At 41.4% G+C, this 17330-nt stretch overlaps 1 protein-coding gene across 1 annotated transcript in view; it reads left to right on the forward strand.

The window, feature by feature from the left end:
• The window catches only part of LOC109934509 (phosphatase and actin regulator 1-like), a 254101-nt gene that overhangs the window by 138147 nt on the left and 98624 nt on the right, over window positions 1–17330 (forward strand). Inside the window, exon 3 of the mRNA XM_048613033.1 lies at window positions 8537–8686. Within this exon, the coding sequence (XP_048468990.1) occupies window positions 8537–8686 (150 nt within the window). The remainder of the gene's footprint in view (window positions 1–8536; window positions 8687–17330) is intronic.

Raw genomic sequence — 17330 nt, forward strand, 5'->3', positions numbered from 1 at the left:
CTGCAATGTGGCAACAGCTTTGTGCTTCATGGAGTCATTGCCAGTCTTGTGGGGATGTGTTACAGAAATCAGGATATTCTAAGATCTGTACATCACAGAATCACAGAATTGTTATGGCACAGAAGGAGGTCATTTGGCTAATTGTACTGACACATCAAACAAGATTCATTGTCTAGTGCCAATCTCCTGCTTTACCCCACACCCTGCACACTATTTCTATCTAAGGAATCATCCAATTATCTCTTGATGCTTCCATTGAACCTGCCTCCACCACATTTACGGGTAGTGCATTCTATACCCTAACTACTTGCCGTGCAAAAGACATTTCTCTCACATTGCCATTGCTTCTTTTGCACATTGCTTTAAACCTTTGTTCCTCATTCTTCTTTCCTTTACAAGCAGAAGAGCTTCTCCCTATCTACTGTGTTCAGCCACATGTGATTTTGACGCTTGTGATTTTGAAAACTTCTAATCTCAGTCCTCTTCTCTCTAAGGAGAACAGTCCCAACTTGTTCAGTTGCCATTTGTAGACAATATTGTGTCTCTGCCTAGCAATGCAGACACACAAATCAGTAGGTTTACTGTAATATCTGCTTTGTAACTTGTGATGTGTTCTACTGCTTTAAAAAAACAGAGTAAATCCCTGATGAGTGATTCATTACTAGACCACTATCATTAACATGAAGAGGTGGCAGTGGTGTAGTTGTAACGTCACTGGACCTACATTCCAGAATCCGAGGCCAATGTTCTGGGGGCATGGATTTGAATCCCACCATGGCAGATAGTGAAATTTGAATTCAGTAAAATCTGGAATAAAAAGCTGGTCCAATGGTCACTATGTAACTGCAACAATGGTCACTATTGTTGATTGTTGTAAAAACCTATCCAGTTCTCTAATGTCCCTTAGGGAAGGAAATCTGCCATCTTTACCTGGTATGGCTTGCAAGTGACTCCAGACCCAATTGATTGATGTGGTTGACTCTTAACTGCCCTCTGGGCAATTAAGATTGGACAAAAACGTGGCGCCCATAACCCATGAATTGTGTTTTAAAAAAAATTGATAGAGAGTGACCTGGATATATTGGCTATCTGAGGGAACGGTTGTAGTATTAGGGACAATTGAATGTAATAGGGAAGGATCTGGTAGACTAGGAGAGGGAAATGATTGACCTTGGAGGAGTGGTCAAGGAACCTCGCAGTGACTCCAGTCTCAAACTGAGATGGAATACAGTGCTAGCAAGTGCATAAGCACCTCAATTATGAGTGATTCTAGTGGTGAAACATCTTACTGTAAAAGGGGTCAAGCAAATTGCAGTGAGGTTGACAGGTTATTGGGGAGACAGGGATTTTGAAACAGTGGGGCAGATGAAGGATTCAGGAATCTGATTTTTGAACTCTTGTCTGAATACATTCATCATGGCCACCATTGTCATGGATGTTAGGGACAGTCTGCAATGTAGTGCAATTCAATACAATGCACTTTTAGTTTTGACAAGATGTCACATAAATTGGGAGGAGCAAGAAGCATTTTTTTTAGGGGTCTGAGTTCTTAGCTGAAATGTGGTGCTGCCAATTGAAGGACTACTCCAATAAACAATGAGTATTCAGTGTTAAACATCTGTCTTCAATTCCCACCTAAGCAGATCTCCTCATACCATTCAGGCAGCTTTTCTGGTTTATTTGAGTAGGATTCATCTCTTTCACTGTGGTGGCTTGGGTTTGAATTTCAGTCAGGGAATAACTCTTCAAAGGGGCTTGTGACACAGTGGTTATGTCATTGCCTCTTGGGTCCACATGGGCCAGGTTCAAGTCCCACCAGGTATGACTCTTCAGAACTGAACAAAGCTTTGGAATGCACACGTCACTGATGACCATTGATCTCCAAGAAATTCTCAGACAGCATGGTGGCTCTCGGCCTGTTCCTTTTTCATCTGCAGGCTGTACAGCAGCCAGTGGTAGTTGCTGCTCTTGCAGCCAAGAAGAACTAAAGCACTGCTTGTTCTTCACAGGGTCATTGCAGAACAGACCATATTACTCTTGCAGATGAGGTTCTAAAGCCTGAACCAGGAACCAGTCAAATGTTACAATGCAGTATACCCCAGAGCGAGTGCGTGTCCTGCATCATCGTGGTGTGCTGTGCCTTCTATTATCTCCAAAGTGAGGGAGTGTGTGGAGGTAGCAGGTGTCAATAGTTGGCAGCGAGGGAGATGCAGGAGTGAGAGGAGATCTCTGAGGAGAAAAGTGAGGGTGTGAATCTCCAGATGTGCTATGCTGATCATCAAAGAGAAAAAAAAGAAAGGAAAAGAAAGAAAAGGAAAGGAAAAAGAAAGAAAGTTCCATTGAGGCAAAGATAGCGTGATAGGATCCCACTTCCAGGATATAAGGATGACAGGGCTAGCCAGAGACATCTTCTGAACATGTTATATATGTTTTTTTTATCAACTGCCTTGGTGAGTTCAATATTTCTCATGATTGAAACAGATTTTTATTTGCTATATCTGTAGAAATAAATGGTGACTTTCCATTTTGGCTCTGGTTCCGATCCCATCTCCTCTGCAAAAAAGAAAGCTGTGATACATCAAGCACTTCTGCAGCCACACATCCCTGGATGTTTGTGCGAAAATGATCTTTGTGTCAAAGACATATGAGTCACATTAGGAAGTCTACTCCTTGGTTAATACGAAAAAGTTGTCCCACATCCTGAGATTGCTCATTATGCACTTTCCATGCTCGCTATCCCTGTAGTTCTATAGGATGCAATGATTCTTTATTGTACCCTTGCAATGCCTGAGCAGCCTCACTTACAAAGCTTCCCCTACCATAGGTTTGAGGTTTTGAACTGTTGCCTCCCATTGGTCAGAAAATTATGAGAGATTGACATGTAATTTAGCTATTGCCAACCATATATTATTAATTTTTTAGCATAATTTTGAGAATCCCAGACATGGGACAGACTTTTCCCCTCTAGAGCACATGACAGATTTGCCACTGCTCACATCAGATGCATGTGCTAAGTGCAGCAACTTTTTAATTAGTGTTTTGGATTCAAGTGAATGGTCATATATTAGTAATACACTATTAGTGAAAGTCTTGTCACGTACTTTTAAAGTTATTGGCTCTGGTCCCACTAATTATGGTAGCCACTGTAGTCTTTTGAATGAGGTCAGCCAGGTGAACCTCCGCAAAATATGGGCTCTCTGATTGAAGCTGTTAACTTGGTCCAATCATAGAGTCCTGGCTGACAGATGTAAACAGGAGTGTCAGGTGTTCTGCTCAGTATAGGAGCTGGCTCAGTGTCATGTACTATGCACGTTGTAAGTAAAGGGTGACTTGGTGATGGGATACTAGCCTTCATGGAGTTATCTGAACGTCCAACACCGTCTTTCAGATCAGAGGCAGTTCCAGAATTTTTACCAAGCATCATTTCCAAAGTAAGGATGATGTGTGACTTTGGAGGATGGTGTTCCCAGACATCTGCTCCCCTCTCTTTAAAAGATTAAATGAATTCTTAATGGGACATTTGACATAAATTGAAACTCTGAAATTTTAGACTGAACACTTGAGTGCATTTTTCTGGTTCCTTTGGAAAAAGGCACGTGTGATGGGGGTGACAGGGACTTCAACCTCAATATTTGAATATAACATGCAGAAAAACAATCTGATGTCTTCACTTTGTTACATTTTCTGAATGGCAGCTGACATGGAAGGCAGATTTTAGACTTGGACACACAAATATGGCAATTAGTTGGCTACTTGAAAGCATTAAAACTGTCTTCTTATTCTTTTTATTTTTAAGTTTAGACTGAAATGGGAAAAGAACTGTTTTAAAGTTGTTGATTGCTGAAGTTCTACTGCATGATTTTGGAATTAAGTAACCTGGCACCTATTGTAAGTTCTGTTTAGGTTACACAATTACAGGTCTAAGCAGTTGCAGTAAAAACTACTCTAATCCTGAAGAAAGCCAGTTTATTTTTCCTTCAGTTGCTTGTAAGCTGTGACTTTAACAAATGAGAGCCACTCACCCCAGGCCTCCTACAAAACCAGCGAAAGCACCTAGAGAAGAAAGACTGGAAAGCTACATTCTGATCAGCACAAGAACCATCTTTGCAGATCCTGTGAACAGAAACCACAATACCATTTTCTCATTTTTCCCTCCATCAGTAACACCTATTTTTATTCCTGTCTGTGTCTGTCTGTGTGTATGTGTGTCTATAGGGACCGTTTAAAAGGAGGTTAGAGTTTTAACTAGTAGAGTTCTATGTCAGTGGTTCATAATTGTTTATCTGTAGCTGCAGTCTATAACTTGTAGTAGATAGTAATTCTTATTAACTACAGAAACCCGGTCCATACTTTCTGTCGACGTGATGTGAAAAGGCTGTATCTTCGGATACCCCTAAAAGGCTCCCATTGTGCATGCAGACTTTGGGAAATACTCTGCCAGTTAAAAAAAATATGGTGTCCAGATAAGCATAACATGTAAGAGTGAACAGGATTTAATTATGTCATTGGCTGTTATGCTTTATGTTGCACACGCATACTGAGTGTGACTTTATGGTGTCAGCTGATATTCTCATCTGAATTTGAGATAAATTGGGGAATTCTGCATAATTTTTACTTTTTTTTAACTTCTGTGATAACTTAAGGAATAATTGGGGGTTCATTTCCAGCACATTACTCCAGGGAGATGTAACAAAAGTCACTGAAGAGGATTTCTAAATTTTACTAACACTGTACTAAAACTATGGGTATTCACAGACTTGCTTGTTAAAAGATGGTGGCAAGTAAGTGGAAGCTCTGCAGTGGCTCTGATCAGCAGCCTTGGGGAAAGTTAACCTGGTGTGCCAGGGAGAGTGGAAAAGCAAGGACAGTAGCAAACAAAATTAAGTATGGAGTATAAGGTGCCAGCACCATGGGTTATCCTGCAGAATGCCATTGAGACTGTGTTATTCGAGTAGAGGAAATGGCTGGGGGAAAGGCATAAAAACTCTCCTAAATAGAAAGGCCACCTTGCATGGGTCTCATTCATCCAGTCCTCAGGCCTCCCTCGAGAAAGAGGAGCACCAGGGAGGGAGGCTTAAACACAGACAGTGGGAGATCAGCGGCCAATAAAACGGGGCAATAAAATGGAGATACAGTGGAAGTGAGCAGAGGGGCATGCAAACAGACTCCTGAGTCCAGAAGAGGCTAAACTCCAGATAAGAACAACAATCCGAGGCTTGGCATCATGCAGATGTCCAGGCAGAGGTATATACAAGTAATGTGCCTCTTCAGGAAGGCCATCATTGAATGGTCATTCTAGAATATGCGTTGATCCCCATGGGAGATAATAGCTCCTCATTCGAGTTATGCTGGAGATCACCATTATACCTAAGTTTTACATTTCATGAACTTTACCCACCTGAGATTGGTGTGCAATGCAGGTATCCCAGAATGCTGTTTGGGAGGGAGTTCCAGGATTTTGATCCAGCATCATTGAAAGAATGGAAGTGTCATAATGGTTAATGACTTGGAGGGGAATATACAGGTGTTGGTGTTCCCATGTATTTGCTGCCCATGTTGTCCAGTTCTAGTTGTGGGTTTGGAAGTTGCTGTTTAAAGAGCCTTGGTGAATTTATGAAGTGCATCTTGTAGATGGTAATCACTGCTGCTAATGTCTGTTGGTGATGGAGAGGGTTAATGTGGATGTGGTGCCAATCAAGCAGGCTGCAATGTCCTGGATGGTGCCAAACTTCTTAAGAATTGTTGTATTGCACTCACCCATCACTCTCCTGACTTGTAACATTAGATAGTGGACAGGCTTTGAGGAGTCAGAAGGTGAATTACTTGCTGTAGGATTCCTGATCAGTGGTAACTCTCTGGGATGTTGATAGTAAGGAAATTCAGTGATGGTAATGCCATTGAACGTCAGGCAATGATAGTTAAATTTTCTGTTCGTGATGATGGCCATTGTGTGGCACGAATGCAACTTTTTGTCAGCCCAAGACTGGAAATTGTCATTTGGGCACAGACTCTTTTAGTACATGAGGAGTATTGCACAGTGCTGATCATTGTGCAATTTGAATACTGTCATAGGAAATGGTTATATTTTTAATTCAGTAAAAATCTGAAATAAATGGCTAGCCAAATGGCAACCAATCACTATCAAACCCACCTGGTTCATTAATGCCCCTTAGACAGCCACAGCAATGTAGTTGATTCTTCGCTGACCCTTTGTTCAATTGGGTGATAAATGCTGGCCTAGACAGTAATACCAATATCCCAGGATTGAATAAAATAAAACAATCCTCCCATTTTCTAAAGCATACTTGTTACCTCCCAGCTTTGTTGGAATGTTTTAAGTGCAGGGTAAGGCTAGAGGCATCTCAGCCTCTCGCATCTTGTTACTGTTTTCTTAGGCTCATGGACAAGTTGATGACATGCAAGTCTGTGCACAACTCTGGCATCCATAGATTCATCTGTTGGATCAGGCTCCCCATGAGGAACACCAGTCTCTTGATACAGCAAGCGAAGCACCATGCTTTTGGAGATATGGCAGCACTCAAGGCCAGAATGGAGACTTCAATTGTCTAAGCTTATGTATACATAGCTTCTGGAAGGTCTACCTAGATTTACCCTTGCTTCCCTGTAGCTGCACAATTGTCACATTGCCAATGACATCAAAATTTAATCCTTTGTTTAGAGTCCTGTTATCCCACATCATAGAGCAGAACGTTCATATTCATCATAAATCTCCGAAACCGATTACTTGTAGGTTGTTTCCATGCCTACCGATTACATGGCTGAAATGGGTGGTTTGATCCTGAAAGATACCAATCTAATTTTGTACAAAACACAGATGGTATGAGTATAGGAGTAGGGATGTCTCGCTTTGAGTATAGTGTGCAGTTTTGGTTTCCTCATCTGCGGAAGGACATTCTTGCTATTGAGATTCACCAGACTGATTCCTGGAATGGCAGGACTGACATATGAAGAAAGACTTGATCAACTGGGCTTGTACTCACTGGAATTTAGAAGAATGAGAGGGAATCTCGTAGAAACATGTAAAACCCTGATGGGATCTCTGCTGTTTGTGGTCTGTGCAAATGAATTGGAGGAAAATATAGCTGGACTAATTAGTAAGTTTGACGATGATACAAAGATTGGTGAAGTTGCAAATAGCGAGGAGGATTGTCAGAGGATACAACAGGATGTAGATCAGTTGGAGGCATAGGCAGAAAAATGGCAGATGACATTTAATCTGGATAAATATGAGGTGATGCATTTTGGAAGATCAAGTACAGGTAGAAATTATAAAGTGAATGGCAGAACGCTTAGGACTATTGATATGCGGAGAGATCTAGGCGTGCAGGTCCACAGATCACTGAAGGTGGCAGGGCAGGTAGATATGGTAGTAAAAAAGGCCTATGGCATACTTGCCTTCATTGGAAGAGGCATTGAGTATAAGGATAGACAAGTTATGCTGCAGCTTTATAGAACTTTAGTTAGGTCACACTTAGAATATTGCGTACACTTCTGGTCATCACCCAACCAGAAGGATGTGGATGCTTTGTAGAATATACAGAAAAGGTTTACCAGGATGTTGCCTGGTATGGGGATTTTAGTTATGAAGAAAGGCTGGATAGACTGGGTTTGTTTTCATTGGAACACATGAAGGGTGACCTGATAGAAGTTTATAAGATTGTGAATGGCATGGATAGAGTGGGAAGTATAAGGCTTTTTCCCAGGGTGGAGGGGTCAATTACTAGGGGACCCAGGTTCAGGGTGCAATGGGGTAAGTTTAAAAGACATGTACAAAGCATATTTTTCACACAAAGGGTGGTGAGTGCCTGGAACGTGCTGCCGGAGGAGGTGGTGGAAGCAGACACAATAGTAGCATTCAAGACGAAGACATGAATAGGAAGGGAATAAAGGGATATGGATCCTGTAAGTGAAGACAGTTTTAATATGGAAGGGAAAATGAGTCGGTACAGGCTTGGAGGGCCAAAGGGCCTAGTCCTGTGCTGTATTGTTCTTTGTTCTTTGGGATTGGACAGGCTAGATGCGCAATTGCCACTGCTCTTGATCTAAGATCTCTGACACTTGATTATAACCCTAAACCCAATCTCACTTCTGTGTCATTCTTAAAGTTCCTGGTCTCCTTTCCTTCACCTAACTATTGAACATTCCCCTCTCGTCCCAATGGCTTTTCTGAGTCCCCAGTCCTCCAAGGCAACCCAATCCCTCCTGCCTCGATAATACAACCTGATCACTTACTTTTGCAGTCTGACGCAGCAGCGCTGTCTGCATTATTATGTGGTTTGGGGCTCAAAATCCAAGACTGTTTGCATCATTGTGTTTGTGTAGGGCACTAATGCTCAGTGAGTGGTACACAGAAATAGCCACTCCTGGACTTAAGACCCAGTCAATTATCAAGTGGTGTTGTTATCTCTGTTCATACTGTTTGTATGTATGCGTGTGTGTTTCTGTCTGTACATTACTGTTATATTTCATGATTGCAGTTTCCACTCAATGCTCTGATTGATTGGTCTGGTTTCAGATGGAGACATGCCAATACATAATGAAGAGGAGGTAATAGAGAACGGTCAGATCCAGTCTTCAGAGACGGAGGAAAGGGTGCCTGAGCCTGTGTCAGGTGAAGTCGTAGCAGACAGTGCAACCCTCTGTACAGAATCAACAGATAAGCCAGGTGGTATTTGTCTCACAACAGAATCAGATTTATCTATCTTATCACACTAGATTGTGGCATTGCAAGCAGCTCATAGTACGAATATATTTAGTGGACCATATTCTCAACATTACAAATTGTGATAGCTTTATAAGTGGAGTAAATTATGACAAAGGCCAGTATGACAAGAGGTGCTGTTACAAATTGAATTTTTAGTTCTTTTGTTAATGAAGACTGAAGCTGGTGTTTTTTACATGCTGCTATCTGAGCAGAACAGTGTTTAGTTATGTTGTTTTTCAGGGTGCAGAGAAGCAGCTGGGATTTAGTCTGTTTCTCCAACATAAGCTCTGAGTGAAGTAGCATCAGCAGGAACAAATTGTGAATTTATCAAAAGTACTGTCAAATAATTTGACAGATATATAAAGCTTTTTTGTTTTGATCAGCTATCAATTCAACTGACTAACTTATGTGATCCGTGACAGCTTTAAAGCTGTGCAGAACTAGTGGTTGCTTGAATATTCCAAATGGTGTGCTAACCTAAAGTGGTTGAGATAGTGAGCCAGTAGGGTCTGCACATCATGGGCTGAATATTGTTGGGCAAACAATAGGGGGTGCAGAAAGTGTAGAACATTCTGGCCTCTGCTGATCCTGACTTGATTCTATGGCAATCAAACCAATAAAGATAAATGTAAAGTCACCATAGTCCTACCAGACCATAGGGCTGCTCCCTCATTAGAGAGAGACAACTCAGGTGAAGGGAGAGGCTGAGAAGTAGAGTCTGTTACGGTAATTTAAGCTGGTGCGGGAATTGAACCCACACTGCTGGCATCACTCTGCGTTGCCCAGCCAAATAAATTAACTAATCCAAATGAGGCCGAAAGTTAGGGCTCGTATTCCTCCAAGGACAGTCAACCTGCCTCCACAAGCTGTTGGCAAATTAAAGGGCTGGCAGCTCTTCAGTCCCAGCCACACCAAAGGGAGCACTGTCCATGGCTGAATCTGTGTGCAGCCCAGAGTAACCTTGGGACCAATCTAAGTGGGCTTAACATCACTGGGGCTGTCTGAAATGGCAAGCCAGTGTGAGTGGGCGGTCATTGGTGGAGGGGATGGTGGTAGGGGAGGACAGGGGAATATGTTTGCTTGGGGCTGTCCCTAGTCTTCAGGTGAGCCACAGACAGTGCCCCTTCCTCCTACAGCCCACAGGGAGGCTCCCATGCTTTCTGAGTTGGCCTCCCCATATGGTACAGGTCATTCGCTAATGGTAGAGTGCCATTTTTATGGGCCGTTAAGTGGCTCTTAATTGGCCATGTAAAGAACTCATTTTGCTTTTGTGCTAGGAGGCTGTCCTTCACCTTCTGTTTTGCTGAGTGAATTCAACAAGATGGGGCAGACAATGGCACTGCACTGCCATTTACTTCCTGGCTCTCTTCACATCCTATAATAATACTTCCGGGTTAATTTCATTCAATTAAGCACCCAGCAGTAAACAGCAGCATCAAGTACAATGGTAGGAGAACAAACAGGAGGCTGGAAGAACACAGCAAGCCAGGCAGCATCTGGAGGAAAGGAGCAGTCATCGTTTCGGGTATTACCTTTCAAGACTCAGCCACCAATGTTTCGGATATTACCCCTCTTCAGTGGTAGGAGAACCCCAGCAGAGGGCAAAATCAATGCTCATTCACTACAGCAGCTTCCTCCCATCTGAATTAGTCTCAAACTTTCAACGTATCCTTTTATTCCTTTCTCTTTCATGGGTTTACCTTGATTCCCCTTAAGTGCATTAATGCACACTTTATATGATAGAAATAACAGTGTGGAGCTAGAGGAACACAGCAGGCCAGGCAGCAGCAGAGGAGGAGGAAAGCTGATTTTTCTGAAGAAGTGTCCCAACCCGAAACGTCAGCTTTCCTGCTTCTCTGATGCTGCCTGGCCTGCTGTGTTCCTCCAGCTGCACACTGTGTTATCTCAGACTCCAGCATCGGCAGTTCTTACTATCTCTTATAAGATAGAAAGCTGCACATTCTCAGTATTCTTTGAGTGGTGACGTTTCTCTTGAGTTCATCATTAGATTTATTAGTGACTATCTTACATTTATGAACAATAGTTTTGGAAAGCTGAGATGAGTAAACTATTGGCAGGTTATTCCAGGCGAGCCAGGCGATAATAGCATTTCAACTGAAAATGTAGGAAAATCTGCTTATAACGAGGATGGATATTGTATTGAAAGACTATAACACAAACATAGCTTTGCAAGCTTAAAATGAACATTGCATTCAATGTGGTGGGCATGTGTGATCTTAGCCAGAAATACAATCTCTACATAATGCTGTGCCAGCAAATCAGCCATTTAAGGCCTTAACTATCTTAAATAGAGGTTCATCCTTTTGTATTTGTACATTTGGAAAATTGTAATGTCAATAAAACTTTTTTGATGCTTCCTTTACCAAATTGGCTTGCTCTAAGTACAGCTGAAAACCAGTGGCAGTTAAAAGAATGACTGCAGGCTGTGACTAAGAGCTTTAAAAAAAGACTTGTGATTATTAAGTCATGGGGTGCAGGTCTGCTCCTCCTGGTTCCACATTAAAATGACAAACTGAAACTTCCTCTCTCCTTGCTAACACTACTTCAACCTGTTTCCTGATTGTCATTCTGCTGCTAAGATTAGCTGGAGGTCAATGCTAATAAACCAATAATCAAGGAAATTTGAGAGTATTTAATTAACATCTGTCCTCCGTCAACACTGCAATAGGTTCCTGATACTGTTAGAAAAAGGTTTGCCATTACTTTTTCAAGAAAAACTAGAGGACAAGCAATACGTTCTAACCTTGCTAGCAATATCAATGTCTTGTCCCTATTTCCTTGATCTTTTATTCCTTGTGTTAATTTTCAATTCATTTCTGTTTGATTGAGAGCATTCAATGCATTCTTGCATTTAATAAATTTCAGTTGTGTTTTAAGTAGTACTTAAGAGCATAAGAACTAGAAGCAGGAGTAGTAAATTCAGCCCCTCAAGCCTGCTCGACCATTTCATATTATCATGGCTGATTTCATCTTGGTCTCAATTTGATTTTTCTGTGTACTCTCCACAACCATTCAACTCATCACTAATTAAAAATCTGTCTGTCCATCTCCCCCTTAAATGTACTCAATGTTCTGACATCCACCACAGTCTGAGGGAGTGAATTCCACACATTCATGGCCCTTTGAAAGAAGTAATTTCTCCTCAACTTTGTTTTAAATCTGTCACCTCTTATTCTTATTAAAGTAACTCTTATCAGTTTTTATTCCACAATGACTCTTACCAATGTTTATAGATGCACCATAGAAAGCATCCTATCCAGATCACCACAGCTTGGTATGGCAGCTGCTGTGCCCGACACTGCAAGAAATTAGAGAGAGTTGTGAATGCATCCCGGTCCATCACGAAAACCAGCCTGCCTTCTATTGACTCCATCTACATTCCCCGCTGCCTTGGGAAAGCAGCCGATATAATCAAAGACCTCCCAACTCTGTTATTGTGTCTTCCACCTTCTTCCATTGGGCAGAACATACAAAATTTTAAAAACACGCATCAACAAATTCAAGAATAGCTTCTTCCCCATGTTATCAGACTTATGAATGGACCTCTCAAATATTAGAGTTGATCTTTCTCTGCATCTTCTCTATATTCTGCATTCTGTTCCATTACCCTGATTTACTCATGTAAGGTATGATTTGTCAGGATAGCTCACAAATCAATACCTTTTACTGCATCTCGGCACATGTAACACTAATAAGTCAAATCAAAAAAGGATGACCTTTCATTCTAGATTGCCCTATATGAGGAAGCACAATCTCTACATCTACTTTATCAATCCTGTTTAGCATCTTGTATATCGCAATTGGATCTTTTCTCAATCTTCTAAGCTCCAGACAGTCTTGACCTAAACTGCTCAATCTCTCTTTATAAGACAAATCTCTCATTTCTGGAATCAATTTAATGAACCTCCTCTGAACTGCCTCCAATGCAACTACATCCCTCCACATGTCGGGGATCATGGTGGCACAGTGCCTCACAGTGCCAGGATGCAGGTTTAATTCCAGCCTTGGGTGACTGTCTGTGTAGAGTTTGCACATTCTCCCCGTGTCTGTGTGGGTTTGCACTGGGTCCTCTGGTTTCCTCCCACAGTACAAATATGTGTGGTTGGGTGGATTGGCCATGCTAAAATTGCCCTACGGTTTCCAGGGATGTGCAGGTTAGGTGGAGTAGCCTTGGTAAAATCAGGGTTACAGGAATAGGGTGGAGGGCTTGGATCCGGTTCGGATGCTCATCAGACGGTCTGTGCAGACTTGATGGGCTGAATGGCCTCTATCTGCACTATAGGGATGCTATGACCAAAACTGTATGCAGCAGTCCAGGTGTGGTCTCACTAATGCCTTATACAGTTGCAGCAACACTTCTGTGCTTTTATACTCTACTCTGTTAGGAAGAAACGTCAAAATTCCATTTTCCTTCTCTAACATCTGTCATATCTGGGTGCTTTTTTTCTGTAATTCATGCACAACGTCACCCAGATCTCTCTGCGTCAAAGTAGTCTGGAAAGAAAAATGCAGACATTAAGTTTTTATTTGATCTTGTATTACTTCCCATATCTAAAATATGCCAGACTAAACAAATTTTGCTAAAGAAAGAAACAAATGGACAGACTTTTGGTCTGGAAAGAAAAATGCAGAAATTAAGTTTTTTTTTTATTTATCTCAAAGCACTCAGAAGTGTCTCTCCATTTAGATAACAAGTTGCCTTTCTGTTCCTCTGATCAAAATGGATAACCTCACACTTATCCACATTAAACTTTACCTGTCGAATGTTGGCCCAATCACCTAACCTATCCATATAGAGTCATATAGCACAGAAAGAGACCTTTCGTCCAACCAGTCCATGCCGACCATAATCCTAAACTAAATTAGTCCCACTTGGCCCATATCCCTCCAAACATTTCTTATTCATGTACTTATCTAAACGCGTTTCAAATGTTGTAACTTTACCCACATCCACCACTTCCTCTGGAAGTTCATTCCACACACGAACGACTCTGTGTAAAATAATTGCCCCCATGTCTTTTTTAAATCTTTCTCCTCTGACCATAAAAATATGACCCCTAGTCTTGAAATCCCACACCCCAGGGAAAAGACTCCTGCCGTTCACCTTATCTATGCCCCTTGTTATTTTACAACCCTCTACAAGGTTACCTCTCAAACTCCTACACTTCAGTGAATAAAGTCCCAGCCTATCCTGCCTCTCCTTATAACTCAAACCCTCCGTTCCTGGCAACACCATGGTAATTCTCTTCTGAACCCTCTCTAGTTTAATAATATCCTTTCTATAACAGGGAGACCTGAACTGGATATAATATTCCAGAGGAGTCCTAGCCAATGTCGTGTCCAACTTCAACATAAAGTCCCAACTCCTATACTCAAAGGTCTGAGCAATGAAGACAAGCATGCTAAACACCTTCTTAACCACCATATCTATGTGTGGTGCAAATTTCAAAGATTATGTACCTGAACTCCTAGGTCTGTCTATTCGACAATACTGCCCAAGGCCTTACTTTTAATTGTATAAGTCTTGTCTTTGTTTGTTTTACTAAAATGCAATACCTCACATCTATCCAAATTAAACTCCACTTGCCACTTCTCAGCCCATTGACCCAATTGATCAAAATCTCTTTGTAATCTCCAATAACCTTCTTTACTGTCCACTATATCACCAATCTTTGTCATCCACAAGCTTACTTACCATGCTTTCTATATTCTCGTCTCAATAATTTATATAAATGACAAACAAAAGTGGAGCAGCACCTATCCCTGCGGAACACCACTGGTCACATTCCTCCAGTCCGAAAAACAACCCTCCACCATCACTCTATCTCCTGCTGTTAAGCCAATTTTGTTTCCAATTGGCAAGCTAACCCTGAATCCCATGTGATTTAACTTTAAAGTCCAAGCAATCAATGTCTACCGCTCTGCCTTCATCAATCTTCTTGGTTACTTTCCCAAAAAACTCAAACAAGTTTGTAAGACACGATTTCCCTCACGCAAATCCATGCTGACAATCACTGATCATTCCTTGCCTCTCCAAATGCACATTAATCCTATCTTTCAAAATCACTTCTAACAACTTACCACCACTGAAGTCAGATTCACAGGTCTATAGTTTCCAGGCTTCTTTTTACATCCTTTCTTAAACAAAAGCACAATGTTAGCCTCTCTCCAGTCGTTCAGTGCCTCACCCATATTTATAGATGGATTTATAGATTTTTTCATGGTGAAAATTGATACGAAATGTTCATTTAATATCTCTTCCATTCCCTAAGGTTAAACACAAAGATGATCTCTTTGATCTTTAAGGGGCCCTACTCTCTCTTTAGTTGCTATCTTGCTGTTAATGTACTTGTAGAATCTTATTGGATTATCTGTAACATTATTTGCCAAGGCTATCACATATCCTCTTTGCTTTCCTGATCTCCCTCTTAAGAATGCCCAAACACTCTTTATACTGTTCAAGAGATTCATTTGAACCCAGTTGTTTATATCTGAATTATGATTTTTTTTGTCTATCGCCAGAACCTCAATATCTGTATTCATCCATTGTTCTGTAATCCTACCAGCCTTATCTTTCACTCTAACAGGAACATAATGAATCTGAACTCTTGTTATCACACTTTGAAAACCACCCACTTACCAGACGTCCCTTTATCTGCGAACAGTCTACTCCAATCAATTCTTGAAAGTTCTTGTAAATGTATCCATTTCTAAATTTCTTATTTCTTCATTACAAATTACTTTTCCATCTAGTTTAGTGGCATCTACAAATTCGGCCCCAGTTCTTTCTATCTGTCATCCAAACCATTAGTATAGATTGTAAATAGTTGTGTCCTGGGGACTGAACCCTGTGGCAGCCCATTAGTCACATCTTGCCAACCAGAGAAAGACCCATTTATCCTGGCTTTCTGTTGATTAGCCAGTGCTCTATCCAAGCTAACCCCATCTGACCATGTGTATAACCTTTTGTGCAGCACCTTATCAAATGCTTTCTGGAAGTCCAGATATACTACACCAATGGGATCTCTGATATTGATCTTTACAAATGAAAGAAAGGGATACAAGACATCTTTTGTGTACTGAACTAAGATATACAAATTACATTGCATGACTTCAAACAAATAATCTTGTTTTCTTTTCCCTGTGTAATTGATTTGATTATTTTTACATTTACTGCACTCTTCTATATTCTCATGGAATTGAATTTTCAGCCCCTAGTTCAGCCCCTGATCAGCACACAGATGCAGAAGTTTATGCTTAGTAATCAACATTCTACTTCTCTAACTCCACTTCACCTTTTGGCCAGTTTTTGGGAGGCCCCTGCAAGTGGTGAGTAGTCAATGGAGGCATTTAAAGGCCAATTACGGCCTTCTGTTTGAGACTAATTGAAATTTTCTTGTCAGCCTCCATGAACTATAGGCAGTGAGGAAAATGCAGCTATTGGAGCGTCCACTAACCCTATCATAGTCAGGCTTACAGACCTTCCTGCCTTCTTGAGTTCAGTTGCTGCAATAGGCTACTCTGAGGAAGGATCTCTCCCTTTGATCATAGATCACAGAATCCCTACAGTGTAGAAATAGGCCTTTTGGCCCAACAATTCCACACCAACCCTTGGAGCATCCCGCCCAGACCCAGCCCCCTTTCACCCACCTAAGCTACACATCCCTGAACACTACGGGCAATTTAGCACAGCCAGTCCGCCCAGCCTGCACATCTTTGGACTGTGGGAGGAAACCAGAGCACCTGGAGGAAACCCACACAGACACAGGGAGAATGTGCAGACTCCACACAGACAGTTGTCCCAGGGTGGAATCGAATCTGCGTCTCTGGTGTTGTGAGGCAACAGTGCTAACCACTGTGCCACCCTGGCGTTTTACTTTATACTTTAAAATGTTTGAGAGAGGGAGCCCCTTTATTATGGGACACCACTCTCACTTACCTGCTTGGGCATTCTGCTGCTATCTCCATGCTGGGTGCAGCATCCTACTGCCCTCCAGCTAGAAATCTAATACTGGTCATATTAGTTCTCCATTTTGAAATATAGGAGATAAATCAGATGAGTATGTCTCATTTACCACTTTCACTGGTTATTCCTTCTCTGGTTTGAAGTCCACCTTAAATATACAACAAACTTGCCCTCTGACCATAATTGGTTAATTTGGCATAAATCACATTGAGTTACTATGTCCCACGCAGCAGAGACATCTGAACCCCAATCGAACTTGTATGGTGAAATTCTGAAGCCACAAGGAAAATCCTTTCCTTGATGTCTGTCTTCAAAGTTTAAAAAAAATGCCTCCCTTAATCAGTAAGACTTTGTTAATTAATATTCCTGATAACAGATCTAATGCAAAAGGAATACCAGAGAAGTTGAGTATAAAGTTGGTAGGATCTGTATAATTTTCAGTAGCCCCCATGGGTTTCCATCCCTGAGTAACCAGAATCTCAGCACCAGAATTTTTAAAATGGTTATTTTCTGATTATCCTTCTAGGAACAAACTCATCTACAGATGACGCATATCAGAAATGCCCATGTCTGTGCTCATGAATTGCCCATGTTTGTCTGACCTCTTTTATAATCCTG

The sequence above is a fragment of the Rhincodon typus genome, chromosome 2 (assembly GCF_021869965.1).
Source record: "Rhincodon typus isolate 14 chromosome 2, sRhiTyp1.1, whole genome shotgun sequence".
Classification (NCBI taxonomy): Eukaryota; Metazoa; Chordata; class Chondrichthyes; order Orectolobiformes; family Rhincodontidae; genus Rhincodon; species Rhincodon typus.